The following is a 19070-nucleotide window of genomic DNA, read 5'->3' on the forward strand; positions in this document are numbered from 1 at the left end:
TTTTAAAAACTCAAATTCTCTTTATAATAAAATACCCTGGAGATTTTTTTATTTAAATTTGTATATGGACCCCAATGCAAAAAATTCTAATTACACTGAGATTATTGACTTTATCTATTCACAGAGATATCTGTTCCTGCATATCAGTCGAGTGGTTAGGTAACCCTCCTCTGACTGTGCAGGTCTGGGTTCTAATCCTGGTTGGACCTGAATGTTTATTGATACTAACAAATTTTCTGGTGAGATCATACGAATCCCTAGGGAATACTTGAGAATCATGAGAAAAAAAATCTTGCTTTTTGTAAATTTTTTAAGGGTTAAAATAACTAAGTTTTAATATAGAGATAGTTATATGAAGTGGTGAAAATCAATTTGCCATTGATATCTCATTGATTTTCTATCCAAATTTTTACTGTGGAAATATCATTAGGGATAACAGAGAGAGGTGCAATTGTTGCCAATCAAATATTTTCATATTAGGGAGCTGTTTATGCAAACTGTCACATTTCTCTCTCTCTTCTCCAATTATCACAGGGTTCCTACAACTTTTCACTGAAAGATTTCCCTGACCATGAAATAGAAAATTTTTAAATCATCAGATTGATGCAGTATTATCCCTTAAAGTTGCATGTTACTCAATAATACTTATTTAAAAAAACAGCATAAGATTTACATTTGATTGTAACAGCAAGTCCCATCTCTTTTATCCAAAACAATGTTTAAATGATACAACACTGTGCAACACTGATTTTGTTCTCAAAGATATTTCAGTGATTTTAAGAGGATTTTGGGGGTGCTTATTTCAAATCTCATTGGTGTTATCAGATTGGCTCTAGTTTTTGAGATAAGGCCCCGGGCACAAAAGAAAATATTGGGCCTCTTATAAAATAGAAAATAATGTGACGTTTTTTTGAAGCCCTTTAGAAGTCAGGGCCCCGGGCGCCCCTGTAAATTCGCCTCTGACTGTATTTCCCGCATTAACCGGTGCCGTAAAACTAATAATGCCGAGAACAGTGAGGCCGAAATCACAATTTAGCCAATTCAATCGATTTTTTCTATAATCTGTGACTCGAATTTCCCGGCTTGCCGAAAAGCACGGAGGAATGCGGTATTTTTTCTCTCACTGATAACGAATTCAAGCAGCTTCTGAAATTATTTTATGCACAGCCCATATGACCCCACGTATGCTTCTGCCTCAAAGAACACTATAAAAAAGGGGTTCCCCCAAAAAAACATTTTCCCTGGGCTATCGAATTCGTTGTGCATAAATTTCATTCAATACAGTTATTTCTGTATAACACAGCTCATCTATAAGGAAAAACAATTTTTGTCATTATCATTATTTTCATTATTTAGAAAAGTGAAATGTTCGAGAAAAAGAAAGTTCAACTTCAGTATATTTAACAGGGTAAGGAATGTTAGAATTTGAGTTTTCCCGCGAAAAATAGTGTTGCCATCGCCATTGAAAAGATATTTAATTTTCCAGAGGGAAAGAGTTTCCAAAATAAAAACAAACATTTGTACGATAAATATCGTAACTAACAGAAATAATCGTGGAACTTGCGTTTATTTACATGATGATACAGTGAAATAGCGTATTCGAAACGAGCCGCACATGGGCAATGAACTTTGCAGTTTTAGCGCCATCTGGCGGTACGTTGTGTATGTGTGAGTGAAGTTGAAAGAGAGGAAGAAATCGATATTTATCCTACGGCAAACCAACACCACTAGAGAGGTGATGGGTCCGCCTGGCTCATCGTTCCGCTAGCGAGTTATTTCGCTTACTTCATTAATAAAAATCTGGATCCGTTCGATTGTGTTATCCGTCGTGTGCTTGTTTGCCGTACGTTGACATTATTTGCTCTTGCTCTTGATTAATTGCTCCGATCGTCATCTCGTGTAAATTTGTGCCTGTTTCCTTATACACGACGCCGACGATCACTCGGAGCGATTATTGTTGTTATTGTTGGTGCGATGAGAAAAATCTTGTGTCTCTTCAGACGATCTAGGAATAAAAACAAACTCTCAGACGACAACAACAGAAATTCTGCCATCATCGACGGCACGACGCCTGCTCCGTAATATACGACGTTCACTGGTAAATTCATGGTGTATCGGACCCACATGTGTGTGTTTATGTGACAAAAATCACGTCCATTCCAAGGATTTGCGTCCAGATAAATTGTCACGCCGATCGATTCGAAGTAAAACAAATGTGAAGATGAGTTGGGGCTTGGATTTGTGGGTAAGTGACTCAAACCTGAGCGTATTCAATATCTGTACTGTACAGTGTGTACATATCCATATATTACTCTAGCATTCCTAAATTACTATTGCTGTCCACTGGGCCACATATGGGCAGCTGATGAAGGTCACAGCTTCACTGGGCTATAAAGTTATATCTAAATACAATCGGTACCATCTTTTTGATTTAAACATCTAATTTGTGTGTCATCGAAATTGTTCGCCTCATTAATAAACACCTATTTACAGACTGTGGGGCCCCACATACTGTAGTAGTGCCCCCTAGAAAGGCTAGTGTTTCTCAACTTTATTTGGCCCATGCCCCCCACCCATCCTGGACCATATTTTCTTTTCATGGCTCTTCTGTTTTGTCCAGGGTCCTTACCCTTATGCAAGAGCAAGACCCTTTCTAGGAAAAATGTGTAAAATACGGGATGAGATCAAACAACCTGTGCACAAAGTTGCCATGTTGGCAGTGAGTTAGCTAATAAATTGAACCTTCTGACACCACCCAGGGATAGAGTTCAGTGACGTTTATTTTTTTTGTGGGAGGGGGGAAGGAGGCGGTTATGCATGGCTGTCTTAACATTATTGGTCCCTTTGTATAGTGATGTTCAGGGGGCCCCATACTTAGCACAGGAAGTAAGAGCCTGCATATTTACAAACTTACATTTGAAAATCATATCAGATCTTATTGTGTAGGTCCCCCTATGGATATGAGGCCTAAGGGACATGCCTACATCTGTCTGTGGGTTAAGATAGCCCTGGTTTTATGGACAGTGCTGCAGTATTCTGAACATACAGGTACATCTCTTCTCAACATATTATACAGCTCACCATTTCCCATCAGACCAGATGAGTTTTGCAGTATCTATACCTGGCTTGGACAGGACTCTAGCCTTTGGGTGCAGGCAGGGCTGCAACTACAAACAAAAACGTATTCTGTTGCCCTCTCTATCACAAACTATTTTTAATGGTAATATAATAAATCCACACCAGACCCACTTACTTTTCCCCCTTAGCTGGGACCTTACCTTGACTATGGAGTGGAGTGGACAAGGTTAATTGGCAAATATGCCCAGGGAGGCAAATTTTATTAATTGATGGGTCAGGAGAACATCAAATGAGAATAGGTCAGGAACTTTGAATAGCCCACGAATATGCCTCTGATTATGAAATGATCTTGCCAGATTTGTTAGTATTGAACTCTCCAGTTTGTTGTAACCAGTGTGATCTGATTGCATTTCACCAGAACTTGACAAATTGAAAATATATTTAAGCATGAGCCAAATCTTCGGAGCCAAGCATGAACAGCCCTAAATATTATGTTTTCCGATTTTTCTAGGACTCGATAACGCATGTTTTACTGAAATGAAGTCAGGAAATCTTGTGTTGTTGAATGTGTTAGATTTAATGTGTATGTCATATGCAGAGATAGACTTGAAAGTCTGGGGGGGGGGGGGAGAAGCACGATGATGATGTCAATTCATATATACACATATACATTATATCAGACGACTCCACCTTTAACGTTGGGGGGGGGGGGGGGTTAGGCAATGCTCCCTCCACCATGGGCCTGTATATATAAAAAAATTCATGCTTTGGCTTCCATACAGATACTTGGCAAATTCTTGCCCCTTCCTCCATGCCAATCAAAAAATTTATATTTGCACCTAAAATTTACCATGTGTGAAACTAGGGTCTGAGGACAATGCAATGTTTTTGGAGTTCATGTCAGTGTAACTACCAAGGGGACCCTGGAATAAACCCTGGAAATATAGAAAAATGATAGTTTTTCCTCATGAAAAATTTAAAATGCTTCGTTTGTAAAGAATTTGCAGAGCGCCCATTTGTCCTACTTTTTTGGGAAAATGTCTTACTTTTGTCTTTTTTTGCAAAATACTATCAACAAAGTTTGTGTAATTGATTTTAATTGAGGGTGGAGTCATTGATATATTGCGAAATATTACAAGTGTAGATTGCAATTAATGATTTTGCTTCAAAGCAGAAATTGCATCGTTTTCAAGGTTATTTGGGAGAGGGGTGTATGTGTACCATTTGGTTTATTTATTTTTCTTTTACTTAGTTTGAGGGTTCATCAAGCAGAGCAATCATAAAAACTTCTGTCTTGGATAGAAAAAATAATTTTATATTTACTACTTCATTTTCTCCGACAGTAAGTAAAATTCATCATTCAAAATCAAGGTACATATTTTGTGTATAGGTAAACAGTTGCATTACAAAGCAGTTGGATACATAGGTCTATTCTAGGTTTGTAGCATTCAATCGAAGGATCTGGGGAAAATCAGTCCAAAAAATTGCAATTAATATTTTTGTGGCTTCGTATAACTCAGTACCATCTCTTTCAACTATGTAAAACACCAGAGCTAAAAATGTTTTCAGTCCATTTTAATAAAGGAAGAAAAATGCGGCATAAGGGGGAAAGCAACGATTTTAGTCGCAGAACGTGCAGAGTCCAGCACATGCGCAGTAGAAACTGAAGATGGGACGAATATGCGGTATTCGTTCCTTTTGTTGAATATTTGGTTTTGCTGAATATCTATGTCAATAAGCGCAAACTAATTTTAAAAATAATACAATTGGAATTTTTTTGCATAAATTAACAATTTGCTGATTATATTTTATTGTGTTGTGTGTATTCCTTTTGGTGAAAGAGATTATGTTGCGGTGAATTTCTTGGACGAGTAAAACATGAAACTGAAAATAGAATCCTACTGCAATAATTTGGAAATTAGCATAAATTACACAACTTCACTAACGGCAGGTTGTACCTAGACGAGAAAGACATTGAGCTACTGAAAGGGGCAAAGAACATCTAGAGTGGAAAATAAGTTGTAAATTTTATGGCTTAATAATTGAGAGTAAATTTAAATTTTCTTAATTAGATGTAAAATTGTAACAAGTGTTGAAAAAAAAATTGATTCTGTAAGTACAGTGTTACCTTGGCTAATGAATGGCTTGGCTTAAAATTTTTTTTTAGCTAACGAATAAGGATTCAGCTAAGAAACATTACAGATGATATGAATGCATGCACTAACATAAAATAGCCACGTTGTGAGCTGAATTTTTTGCCAATCACCATCAGAATTACTGTCACCAGGGCCCGATTAACTCATGCCCACCTCAGAATATTTTTTCAGGTGTACCTACACTTCTCTTTCTGAAATTCTTTGAACCATTTTATGTAAAACTAAAAATTCAGCCAAAATAGAAAATGCATTAAAAAAAATGTGAGCCTACATTTTCAGAGTATGCGCTCTTTCATTGCAAGACTCTTAGCATCAAGCTTATCTTTTTAATCTGCATGTATCAGACACAAAAATGAGCTGACCAAATCATAGATAGATGGGGAACACTAACTCGATTGGGTTGTGTACATTGCTGGAAAATAAAAAGATCTTCAGCATTCCTCATCTTCCTGTAGATTCTCATTTATACAATTTTGAAAATACTCATTTTAGCCCTCTGTCAGTTTTTCATTTTCATAGTACTCTTCGGTGTTTTAAAAACTTATCTTCAAATTTTGGTAGAAGCTGGAACAAATCAAATGATTTTCCATATTTCGACTAATGAACGTGATTCTGGAAAGAATCATCTTTGTTATCCAAGGTATCACTGTAATATCAAATGCATTATATTATCATAATGCTTTTACAACAACTTGGCGTGGGATGGATGCGAGAGCGATGAGTAGCATGATGATGTATATGTGGAGTATATAAACAACAACGAGAGAGAGATGACCAAAGATAATAACTTTTTTTTTCACTGAATATTTTTCTGCACTAACTACCAATAATTTTTCACCTACTTTTAACTTAATTTATCGCTCCATGGTCAAATATCATAATTATTCAAATTTTATGCAGTGTGTGTTCGGTTTTAGAATCCTGCTCAAACTACATGTTGGTGGACAGTAAAGCGAAGAAAAAAAAATTTACATGCAACCATTTTTTAATTTAATTTTAAAGAATAGTTTGATTTGAGTTTTACGTAACATGTACCATGATATAAAATTAAAATAATGTTTCTAACATTGTAATTAAACCAGATTTGTAAAGAAGAACTTAGTTTTTCATCCGAATAATTTTGTTTTATGGACTGAAACCATTTTTTCCCCAACCCTTTAATTGTCTTTTGTATTTGTAGGGTATGCACAGGCATAAACAATACTTGCAATGCCCAGCAAAGAGCTAGAAATGAAAGTGCTTCCTTTGTCAAAAACGATTACATGGGCATTGAACAGTAAAATGTAAACAAATTCCTTTAAAAAGGATGGACAACGCAGTAAAATCATCTGGTTCACCTCAACTCATTTACTTTGGACCTTGTAATTTACACATTTTGCACTGTGCTTTTGGAAGTTGTCCCGAAAGGAGTGTCATTCTTAAAAAAACTTGCATGTCTTCATAATTAACTGTGCATCAAGGAAGAGAGTTGACAGAATGGACTGTGGAAGACTCCAGAAAGAATGTAATTTATAATGTAAAGAGAGACAGAAAAGAATTATCTGTGGTTGCCAGGGCTGCAACTAGGGGGAGCAGGCAGGTCTCGTGCTCTGGGTGCTAGACTTGGAGGGGGGGCGTAAATTTCATTCTGAAACACCTCCTTCAGCATTACAAGGAGGTGTCAGAATGCGCACTTACCCCGGGTGACCAAGCATCTAGTTGCGGCCCGGGTGGTTGCTAGTACACTGTTTCAGCCAAAAATTGGTTTTGTAACCAAGTCATTTCTGTTATTTTGCTTAGGATTGAGTCAATCTTATAGGATAGCTACTGAAATAGTGCTATAAAAAAAAAATGATAGTGATTTTTTAAAAATTTTTTATTGTTCCATGATTATGTTGTCTAAGGAGTACCCTCCCCCGTCCTACTTTTTGGTCCTGCTTTTCTCAATTTTTTGAGTAGGAGCCTCGAAGTTGGCTGAAGCCTAATTAGTTTGATTTCTCAAGTACTGGGCTACACTGTGTTCTCCAGTATTGGAAAAAATGATTCTGCATTTACCCTCATGTTAAATGCATGGTGATGCTCATTTTCACCTCTTCCAAAGTGTGTGTGTATTGTTTTGGTATACAAACTGTTTTAGAAAGTCTCCACAAAAGAAAAAAAAAATCCATACTTGTTTAGATTTGGAGATTTTGATGCCACAAGCCCGGGTGATGTCAGAGCCCCCGGGTCTTGCTTGGTTTGACGGTGGGGAGTTGCCACCCTCCAGCATCTCAGACCGACTCATCTAATATACACGCATATACATCTGACACAATCATCACTATTCGCCCCCCAGACTATCAAATAATTTCCGCCTATGAACATAATGGAATTTGTGGTATGACAGGCCACTCACTGTGCGGCTGTTTGCACATTTTTATGGACTCACATTGTGAAAAATTGGGTTTGAGATACTTCCTGTCAGCACTGCGAAGGCCTGCTGAAGTTGTTTTTCTGTGGTTCTCCTCCAATGTCATGTCACGAATGTGAGTTGGTCTCCCATACTAAAAGGCTTTCGTCAGAGAGTAATCAAGTCAACAACATTTATAAAATTCATGCTACTTAGAGCAGGGGTTCTTTAGCTTTTTCCACCCGCCGCGTTTCTTTCTTATCAACGCTTATCCGTGGCTCCCCAGAGCAGTTCAACAAAGGGTGTTTTCAAAATCTTTGTCAGGGCCGCCACTCTGCAGCGTCCCTGACAGTGGTGGGCGACGCACAGTTTGAGAACCCGGACTTACGAACAATAATCTGCCGATTTATTTTTTCTGAATTTAGAAGATATAGGCTGCACTTCTCAAACATGTAACATACGTTCACCAAACAATACTTTTTCCAATTCTTCTAAGGTTCTTATGGTGTGCATCAGGACTTGACACATCAAAAAAAAAAAAAAAAAAAATTAGGCGTCAGCCAAACTTTTTATAGCGACTAAGCACTTTTTTTCCTACTTTTCTGGAACTTGCTTACTCTTTTTTATAGTTAGTATTCATGCTGACAAAAATTTCATGTTCTCAAACTTTCATTTAATAATTACTCCCAGAAAATTTTTTCCACTAGTACCGATGTTTCAATTCCCATGGTGACCTGGTGCCTAGGATTTGTCAAGTCCTGGTTTAAATTGTTTGTCTAGAGTTTTGTTTTTGTAGTTCGATGTTTCGTTTATATGTCAAAAAAAATATCATTTTGTGGCGCCTAGTAAAATATATATCTAAGGTTTCAAAATTTATTCAGAAAAGGCTACAGTCTTGAACAGTTTTTTTTTTTGCAGTTTTCTAAAAAGTAGTTTTTGCGACTAATGCCCTTTTTGCATGAAGCGATTCAGATATATACTGTACTTCCATAATATTTATTAACAAAAATGAATGTGAATTTCTTCAACCGTGATCGTGGATTGTGCCAAAGCTTTTCATCGGCATATTTTGAAGTCTCTATTATCATAATATCGAAGATGAAAAATATTTATATTCTTACTGAACACAAAAATATGACCAGCATTCTTGGTTTGAAATCTTTAAACCAGGTCTTGACAAATCGAGAAAAGAGTCTAGGTTCCAACGAAATATTTTAGAAGCCAAGTGTATTTCTTTTGCCCGAGCTGATAATCACGCATAGAAAGTTTTAGACGGCAATATAAAGTTTTTAGTCACCATGGTGACCTAATTCATAGGATTTGTTAAGCCTTGCTTTAAGCACTGTGTAAATTGCAATTTAAGCGGATTATAAATTTTTCTATTAATTTTCTTGTCCGTGTGTTTGCACAAAACATGTAGGAAATGTGTTTTTAATTGAATGAAATTCGGTGCATACACGCCTAGCTAGCTTCTTACCACTCCCTCCACACCATAAAAATTATGAGAATTTTAATTTTTTTAGTATGAAGTGAAACAGAGTATGCTGTAGCTTGAGGTTTTCATCTAATTTGATGCGAGTTCAGCTGTCTAACTTGAACGGGTATCACTTTTTTATTGAGTATGTGAGAGTTTCTATTTTTCACGCGCATCAATTGATCACCGTGAAAGGAAGATATGAATGTGATTGTTATTAGAGAAAATATGGGAAATGGAAGAAATATTTTCTTTTATTCCGTATCGATTCGTGAAATGTTGCTGTTGTATCAATTTTAGGATGTTACCAACTTTTAGTACAGTACTATATACCGTCATGCAGGGGGAACAGTGTTCATTGAAACTGCGGACCAGGTGAAAATGGGAGAATGCATTTGCGGATCGTCAAAACATAAACAGGAGAAATAATTTGCGGACCTTCAAAAAAAATAATAATAAATTGGAGAAATATATAATTTTGGGATCGGCAAAAAATAGATAAGTAGAAAAAAATAATTATTGGACCGGCAAAAAATAAATGGAAGCTTTAATCTGCGGACCCCCGAAAAATAAATACGAGAAATAATTTTCAAATTGGCAAAAACCAAAAAAATAAGCGAAATTTACGGCACAGTAATAAATAAATAAAAAGGAGAAATAATTCGAAGATCGGTTACGGGGTAGAAATAAAAACTAATATAAAAAGATGTAAATAATATTTAAAGAAATCTAAAATTAATTGTGTAGTGGCTGTATGAATCAGGTGAAATGTTCCGTGGGCCGACGGGAAATTCTCACGGACCGGCACCCGGTCCGCGGATCAGCGGTTGAAGAACATTGCCCTAATTCATTTTGTTATATGTATAAGTTTTTATCGTATATGATTTTCATTGAGAACGAATGATCATAAAAATTGGAAAAGCTTCTGACTTCGTTCGAAGAGCCGTAATAATGTTGACTTGAAGAAAATGTTATTTTTCCTGAATTTCGGAAGTTTAATTAAATTTTCTTTAGAAATTTGATTGCATGGTACAAAGTTACGCGCCAAAACATCAGATGAAAAGTATGTTGTCACTTTGGAAATTTTTCTTTTAGTGTTCGTTATGAGAAAGCCCTGAATTTTTTTTTAAGAAAAGGCAATTTCTATCAACTTCAATATTCTTTCCAAATTATTGATGTGCTTCCTAAATCCTATAAGCATGTTTTGCTTTTGTCTCATTTATTGTTAATTTCATGAAAAAAGAACATTTATGAAATTACAAACTGTTTTTTTTACTGTGAGAAGTACCCACAGATTTTTTTTTTTCTCTAGATAATTTCCAACACTTCATAGCGTGAAAATTACTCTGAACGAATCTTATGTTTTTCCCCTAAGTTATGTGATTACATGGTCGTTTTTTTCTCCTACCTTCATCGTTTGTATGACTTATATTCACTGGGTGAGAAAGGCGTTGAAATGCTCACACGTCTTTTCTTTTATGTGTGTGTATTCTTATTATTAGTTTTGTATTTATTTTTTTACCTGCCTAAGATCATGGGAAAATCGAATTCTCACTCATCCATTGATAATTGCACTTTCGCCCCCGACTTGAGACGGTGCTTTGACCAAACTCGGCTTCTACATCATCTTGAGGCGGTTCACGTTCGTTCTTTCTTTTTTTAAACTCCATTTTTTTTGGTAGTTTTCTTTGTGAGTGCGTTCCGGTTGATTTCCTTGCAGAGTAAACAGTGAGTTTACCCATTGTTCCACAGCTGGATGCGCTCGGGTAGCGGCCGTCACATAGTCCATCCATATAGTCCAGTTTTTTTCTAGTGGGCATCCTGATACGAGAAACAAAGAAACCGAAATATGGAAATATGTATGAATGTAAAAATGTGGATTATTCGTTTCGTCTTGCTTTATGTTTTACACGCTGTCATCTAATAATCACTAAATACCATTTGGGCAGAGGTGGACGGATGGGGAAGGGGAGCATAAGAATCTTGCGCAGGGTCGTCTTAAGGGCATCATGGGCCCCCGGGCTAATTGGTTTTTCCGAGGCCCTACTTTGCTAGAAATGCATGCTTACCAATCTTCATGTTTACTCTCAGAAATTTTAACCAGATCTCATTCTCATGATTCCCCGGGCCGGCCCACGACCTACTAAATTACACATCTAGGTGGTCGTAGCCGGGCCCAGGTGAGCCTATCCGTTAAAACGGCATTGGTCTCGTGCCGCCCCCCCCCCCCAAGCCAACTAGTTTTTATTTTTTAATATTAAAAATAATCGAAAGAAAATACTTTTTCATGTGCATTTTAATCAATTTCTGTTGATGTGATTTTTGAAGATTGGTAACTCAAAATTTCTTGTAAACCCCCCCCCCCCCGCCCCTAAAGGTCGATTCTACCGACGTATGCCCCTGCATTTGGAGATTGTATCCAATCTAAGGCTGCGCTCATAGTGGAGCGAAGAGGTAAGAGTTCTAAGAGGTGCGACTATGAAGAAAAACATGCATGCATGGGAGTAGAGAGGTCCTCACATAGTAAAAAGGGCGAAACGGGCCGATCAGCAGATTCAGATGTAAACAACATAAGACGTACACATAAAGGATGCACATATAGGCCTGTGTTTAAGTTAGATATTTTGAGGTTGTGGGGAAATGGAAATTCAATTTTTCCTCCTATTTTGCCCAAAAAGCCCGCCCGGGCTGTATGCGAACAATTATTCCCTTATTGTATGGTCAATTTTATTAATAAAGTACATGGTTTAACATGCACCCAAAATGTATATTTGGACATAATACAGGGTGTTCTGTTAATGGACCGACAAATTCAGAGGGTTGTTAGTAGACATCAAGAGGAACAAAAATTGCAATGGAACATGGTGTCGCAAACAACGGTGAGAGGGTGAAAATCGCGGAAAACGCATGCAGGTTTCGACGTGAGCTGCTACCGTTGCAGTACGGTTTCTTCCATTTGAGGAGTGCGCACATTACGCGGTCTCCCTGCATCTCTCACGCTGTGCTGGGTGGAAGGTCCCATCTTCCGTTGGTAGTCGATCGATTGTGACGAAGACAGTATGGTGCGGACAACGCCTCATCAGATATTGCTGTCGGTACATCCGCTGTGCTAAGAGCCCATTGCCATCTTCTCGACCGTAAATCAGAAGCATATCAGCGTATTCCTCGTTTGTGCAGTCAGCCATCACGATACTCATTGAAACAAACAACTAACTGCTACACATGCTTACTACCGCAATAGCGCTAATTTACGTCGTCCGCAGCGCGTGATCCTACCCCATCGCATGCGTTTCGCGACGCTGCTTACGTTCAGTTATGGTGAACGAACCCCACGAACGCATTCAGCGATCAACTGACATCCACCTTTCGTCTCCTCTGGACTCAGAGCTTGCATTGTTTTTCTTGATTTTCACCCTCTCAACGTGGTTTGCGACACCATGTTCCATTGCAATTTTTGTTCCTCTTGATGCCTACTAACAACCCTCTGAGTTTGTCGGTCCATAAACAGAACACCCTTTATTTACCAGCTTTTATGCATAGCTACCTAAAAATGCGATATCACCATACTATGAATAAAATAATAAATTTTATGTTTGTTTAAAAAAAAAAAACTTAACACAATTTTTCTTTAATTTTATTTATGATCTCTTGGACTAATACAGATATTCGCCAAATACCTTACTCAAATTGAGCCGAACCGAATGTTCGTCAAAAGGGCCGAGTAGACAGAATACCAATTGAATATTCATCCCATCCCTAATTTCGGTATTAGTTCAGTTTCGTCTTGTTTTTCTACCCTTGTTTTCGATTTGATCCTATCGCATAACTATATTGGTTGGCATCCCAATGACATCGTGATGATAGAGAGCAGAGACGTATAATTTTTTTCTTTCCTCAAGGAAGTTTTCGAGGAGATAGATTTCGTATGTTGATGGACAGTCCTCATAAAAGTTGCGAGTTTTTTCATAGAAATTCGTTTGCTTGTTGATATTATTATTGGATACCGATTGTGTTGTTTCAACACGAGTTTTTAAGTGATTTTTTATTCTCAATTCTTTTTTCTTATCTTACGTGTGGTCGACTTCGAATAAGATAGAAATTCGTTCCGCCACCTATTGTTCTCGTTGATTTCCCCTCCTTTGAGGCTTTATCACGTGTTGCATCCTCTTACGTAGTATGTTCAGACCTGCACAATCCTTAGCAACACTGTAGTAGCTTCCTCGTGGGATGGTGGGGTGGGAAGAAAATCTGTTCAGTTGATTTGCTACGCAAAGGACTAATTAAGATCGAGTAATGATGTCTGGCATCATTGCATTCACTCCCCCCCCCCCGTCCCTTTTGTTTGCCTGTGAAAACGCGCGTTTATGCTCGCATAACTGTGGAGAGCGAAATCGCTCTGTTATTTGAGCCATTCGCTGATTACATAGTTTGTTAAAGTCTTTGTTGTTATTGTGTATTATTCATTATTGGTGGAACTAACGGCGTCTTTCTATCTCTTACTCGGTGAAGCGGTCGGGGGGGGGGGGGGTGGAGCAGGAACCGGAAGCTACACTTTGGATTTTTATCGGCCTTGTATTCCTCTTGACCTCTGGCTACCACAATTGCAGAAGAAATTCAACAAACTTCCGCGATGGATGGTTTCAATTTGCGTTTCAATTATCAGCTTGGTGCGTGCTCTCTTTTGGCTAGACATCCGTGTGATGACATGATGATGACATTATCCGTAGAACGGAGATGTGCCCACCGCGGTACCGGAACTAAAAAAAACGTCAACTGCGACACCCAAACAGGTCGGAGCGACCTTATGCTCCAAGCGAATATGAATGATTACTCGAAGAAGGTCGAGCTTTTTTTTTTCTCGCAGCAGTCAATATCTTCGCGGTGGCGTTTACATAACGTTAATGTTTTCTCTAATAATGATTCTCTTATTTCATAATTATTTTCAAGTTCTGATCCTAAAATTTTATTCCATTTATTGGTTCCGATTTTACCTCCCTTGCGGCATGTTGGGATAACATAAAACTGATATTGTTTTGCAGTTTTTGAGATGTGTATGACAAAACATGACAATATCCACACTGGAAGGTGAAAGAAATATACGTGGGCAAGTTGTTTTTTTTTTTTTCAATCTCAGTGTGTGTGTGTGTGTGTGTGTGTGTGCGTGTTTTTTATGAGGAAACAGAATCTGGTTCTTGGATAACGAACTACTTCAGCAGACTGCGTTTATCGTTGTGATTATTTATGCTAAATGCTTATTTCAGACGTCGAAATATCTGACTTTCCCCTCCTTCCCTTCAGCTCTTCGTGAATCAGGCCGCCACCTACTGTTTGGGCCAGGCTTCCTTCCGCAGGTCGATGATACAGGAAATATCGTTCTGATGTGTACGCGTGTACTATTACCCGATGGTTCCAACTGGCGGGGGATGATATTTTTATGAAATTTTACAGGTGTAATAGCTTAAAATACTTTTCTCGTCTTAAGCACTTTCTATGCATTTTTTGTCATCAATATGTACAAGCGGAGCTTGTATGCTCCGCTTCTAAAATTCTGCACCCGCAGTTTCTATCAAACTTTATGCAGCCGTATTGATAGTCTTTACTAGTAAACGTTGTGGCTAAGTAATTCATCCTTTATCAGACCAAAGAGATTTTTCAACTCCGGCGAATCGTGGTGACCTTGTGATGTCTTGTCAAGAAATAGATCTTCGGTATTGGTACTAAATATTCGAACCAGTATAATGCTTTAGCGCCTAACTGAGCTATTTAACATGTATATAGCATATATTACATTAAAATTAAACATCTGCAATGATCAATATTGGTATATTTATATACGTAGGAAAAAGAATAGGAAATAACTGGAAAAATTGTTTGATATACATGGTAGAGCAGTCATTGTTATGTTTTGAATGAAATTGATTACGGCAGGAAGAGGAGCGACCTGGTGGCCGGTTAAACCTTGTTTAAAAAAGGGGGGGGGGGATTGCCGATAAAATTCTTGTTGGAAGGGGGTGCCGTGCTTAGAAAAGTTTGAGAAGTGAAATGCATTGAAGTCTTTTGTTATTAGAAACGAAGTTTTCTTCGGGTGCGATTTATTATGGATAGAATGAAAATGTTGAATTAAACACTTATCATTTACGGGAAGTTTGGATTAATTCTTCAAGGAAAAAAAACTGATACGTACCAAGAAATGTTTCAAAACAAACATTTGTTTTTCAAAGACTATTTGTGAAAAAATTGACTTCGGACAGATTTGCTCTGACTGTCATCGGAAGATGGGTTAACCCTTACCCTACATTTTTTTTCTGAGAAAAAAATATAATAAGTACTTTAATGAATCAACTAGAATAAAATATCGATTATATGCTGCAAAAATGAATCATCAGGGAGAGATGGGATCAGTGGGATAGATGAGTCTCATTGGTGTTTAGTGGGACACATGTCCCGGTGGCATTGTAATAATGATTGAAAATGTCCGTTCGAGAAAAACTGGCCGGGAAGGAAGGTAAGCCGTCCAATAGAGGTAACTGCCGGAGGAGGTTTCATTGTATTTTCATGCTACAATAAAACCCTCCTCTAAAGGCCAAATTTTGTTGGAACTAAGCCATGTTGACCGAGCTCGTCCCATAGACTTAACATTATTGATAACATCCGAACAACGGCCTCCTTGGACATAAGAGTCGAAAAAAAATTATACATATCGCTTGAGAAAAATAATTTTCAAGCCGATTTTCAAGGAAGTCCCCCCCCCCCCCCCCGAACTCTATGGGGGGGGGGAGAATATGCATGCTTTATTTTCTTGAGTATAATTCAGAGGTCTTCAACCTTTCGTCAGTCGGGATCACTGCTTATGCTTATCAAACGAAGAGTACCCTTACGACAACGTTGCCATACGTACACCTGAAATCTGCATCAGTTATAATTCTTGAATGCAATTTCTACAGGGTGTTTAATTGGAGCGTTGATCAAGTGCTCGCAAGCACGAAATCGGACACGAGCATTGAACACTTAGTACTTCAGGGAGCACAATAGTGTTCGCGAGCAACATGTTGAAGATGGCTGGTATAAATGCTAGATGGGGCAGGAACATAGAAGGCAATGGAGAGGGAAAAAGAGCCACTGAAATTATCTTTACATGCATAGACATAAGATTACAGTAGTTATATCTATGTTTAAATGCAACGCGGGTCACTCACGTGATCTGGAACTAGAGATGTGAGGTGATAATAATTGTGAGAATCTTCTCGTATAAAAATTGGAGAATAATCGAGAATATTCATTTTTCTTTTAAATAATTTAATTTTTTTTTACTAATTTTGTTTATAATGTGAAATATAAATCTGTTTTCATTGTCTGAAACAATTACAACAAAACAATCTTTAGTATAATCACCCCCAATGACAACTTTTAGTTCCAGGTCATGATGAGAGGTTTTAAAAGTTTGGTTATAAAGATTTTAGAAAAAATTTAAGATTAAACCTTAAAAAATTATTTTAAAATTAGATAAATTTTCAGAAATAAGTTCATAACACAAGAGAAATTAAACCAAAGTTGATTGATAAAGGAAACTATTCTTATATAATCACCTTCATTCTAAGATACAGAACTGTTGTTTTCGTCAATGCACATACACTTAAAATCTGTATCACTCACATTTCTTTAAAAGTTGTGCAATTCAGCCCTGTTGGTTTAATTTTCTTGCTTTCAAACTTCAATATTGTGGTCTACAAACTTCAATATTTCCATCTTAATGAGAAGAGAGACAGGGGCAGAGAATATTCTCTCAAAGGACTATTACTATTATAAATCACTAGAGAATATTCTTATCGAAAATAATAATTATTCTCAAGTTATTTATTATAATACATGTTATTACATATATTCTTGATAATACTCTCCGGATAGATTTCAGTAACTGAAGAATATTCTCATCGAGGACAATATTCGAGAATATTCTCTGGAAGGACTATATTATTAATAACTTCAGAATAATTTTTATTATTTTCTATAAGAATATTCCCCAGTAATTTATGAAAGTAGTCCTTCCAGAGAATATTCAAGGATATTATATGTAACTATATTATAAATAACAGGAGAATATTCTCATCAAGAACTTATAAGAATATTCTCATCAGGAACTTATAAGAATATTCTCATCAAGAACTTATAAGAATATTCTCATCAAGAACTTATAAGAATATTCTCATCAAGAACTTATAAGAATATTCTCATCAAGAACTTATAAGAATATTCTCATCAAGAACTTATAAGAATATTCTCAAGTTATTTATAATAGTAGTCCTACTAGAGAATATTCTCCTAAAGATTATTCTCGAGAATTTTACATCTCTATCTGGAACAGCTCCCCAGTTCACTCAAGTGATCTGCAAATGTGCTGCGGGTCACTGATATGATCTGAGAATGTGCCGCTAAGTTCATTCTTACAAAATTAGGTTTGAGAACGAGGGTCAGATCAGACTACTCCGAGGGTCACATCACATTTGTTCCGCGCTTCATGGGTTGAGCATGTATGGTCTAGTTCAGCGGTTCCCAAGTACTTTTTTGTAAGCCCTTGTCGATTGATCAATTATTATAATACTACATTGTCAATATAATAATGTTTTATAATATAACCAATTATATAATTATCGTAATCAATTACAGAACGGGCTATCATTTTACATGTTACATGGATCGAAAATTTTAGTTGCTTTTTTTCCCAGAAATAAAACGGTCATTCCCAATAACGGCCACATTTTCAAGGTGCCGTTAGTGGCCGTTGTTGGGAGGTTTAACTGTATATTATAAAACTTCTCCTCATGAGATGTCAATGTTGACCTATATCAAATCGATTTGATCAGAAATTTGCTATAATGAGCTCAATATATGATTTTGGTAATAATTTTCAATCATCGGGGTCTTGTCATGCATTTATTTTTGTTTCTAATTTACTGATATTTATTCCTAACAATCAGCCTGCTATTTTGTATACAATAATCAAACTCAGAATATCCCATAAAAACCTGTTAACTTACACCATAATTAAATTCATGATATATACATTTTCAATCCTCCGAGGTATGTTTAACTCGAAATTTTTCTTTTTGATGTGTTTGTTAATTTTGAAATATATCATTTCACACTTTATACCCTGGAGGATTTTGAAAATTTTTTAAATACATCATCTATTTCCAATCAAAAATCGATCTTATCAAAATTTAAATATTGTACATTTCAACATACGTAGTGTCAGGTCTAATTTCGATTCACTCTTATCTATCTTAGATTTAGGTAGTTTATTTTAGTTATTAACAAAATAGATGTTCTTGTTCTGACAGAAGTATGGGTTTATACTCACTAAGTTGATTTTTACAAAATACCAGATTTCAATTTAATTTCTTGTGATTATAATCAATCTGGAGGTATTTTTGCTTATACTAATAAATCCTGCCCTTTTGTAAATCTTGACTCGCTAACTATGCAGACTGCTGAAATAATTGCCTTATCTCTAACCACATTACAAACTACTTTACTCTGTTTATATAGATTTCACTCTCATTCGGTAAACTGTTTTTTTGATGAATTGAATGCAATTTTAAAATGCATAAAATCTAAAAAAGTTATTTTTATTGGTGACATCGATATTGATATTTTACTTTCTGATTCGAATGATTATTGTTATTATATGGATATGCTTGCTCTCTTGTCATGGATTAACACCACTAATCAACGATGTGACCAGGCCTATTTGTCAATCACGTTTAGATCACATTTTTATTCGCAAATTTAATAGTATTTCTAACATTCAATCATCTATATTTACTACTGATTTAAGTGACCATTATCCTATAATTTGCAAGTTAATATTTTCATCTACTAGATCGATGACTGCTGTTAATACACAAAAGTTGGTGAAACATCGATTATACTGCAATTTCTTCCTACCTTTCTAACCATAATTTTAATTTTTCTACAAATGATCCAGACAAGGCAT

General features: G+C 36.6%; 1 protein-coding gene across 1 annotated transcript in view; it reads left to right on the forward strand.

The window, feature by feature from the left end:
• The first annotated feature begins 1660 nt into the window (after window positions 1-1660).
• LOC149087797 (formin-binding protein 1 homolog) overlaps window positions 1661-19070 on the forward strand; it is an 80668-nt gene continuing 63258 nt past the window's right edge. Inside the window, exon 1 of the mRNA XM_089231714.1 lies at window positions 1661-2245. Coding sequence (XP_089087840.1) covers window positions 2222-2245 — 24 coding nt within the window. The 5' untranslated portion in view covers window positions 1661-2221. The remainder of the gene's footprint in view (window positions 2246-19070) is intronic.

Source organism: Pholcus phalangioides, unplaced genomic scaffold (genome assembly GCF_987345545.1).
Source record: "Pholcus phalangioides strain wild (caught in Gottingen) unplaced genomic scaffold, Ppha-v1.0 ptg000004l_1, whole genome shotgun sequence".
In the NCBI taxonomy this organism is placed as follows: Eukaryota; Metazoa; Arthropoda; class Arachnida; order Araneae; family Pholcidae; genus Pholcus; species Pholcus phalangioides.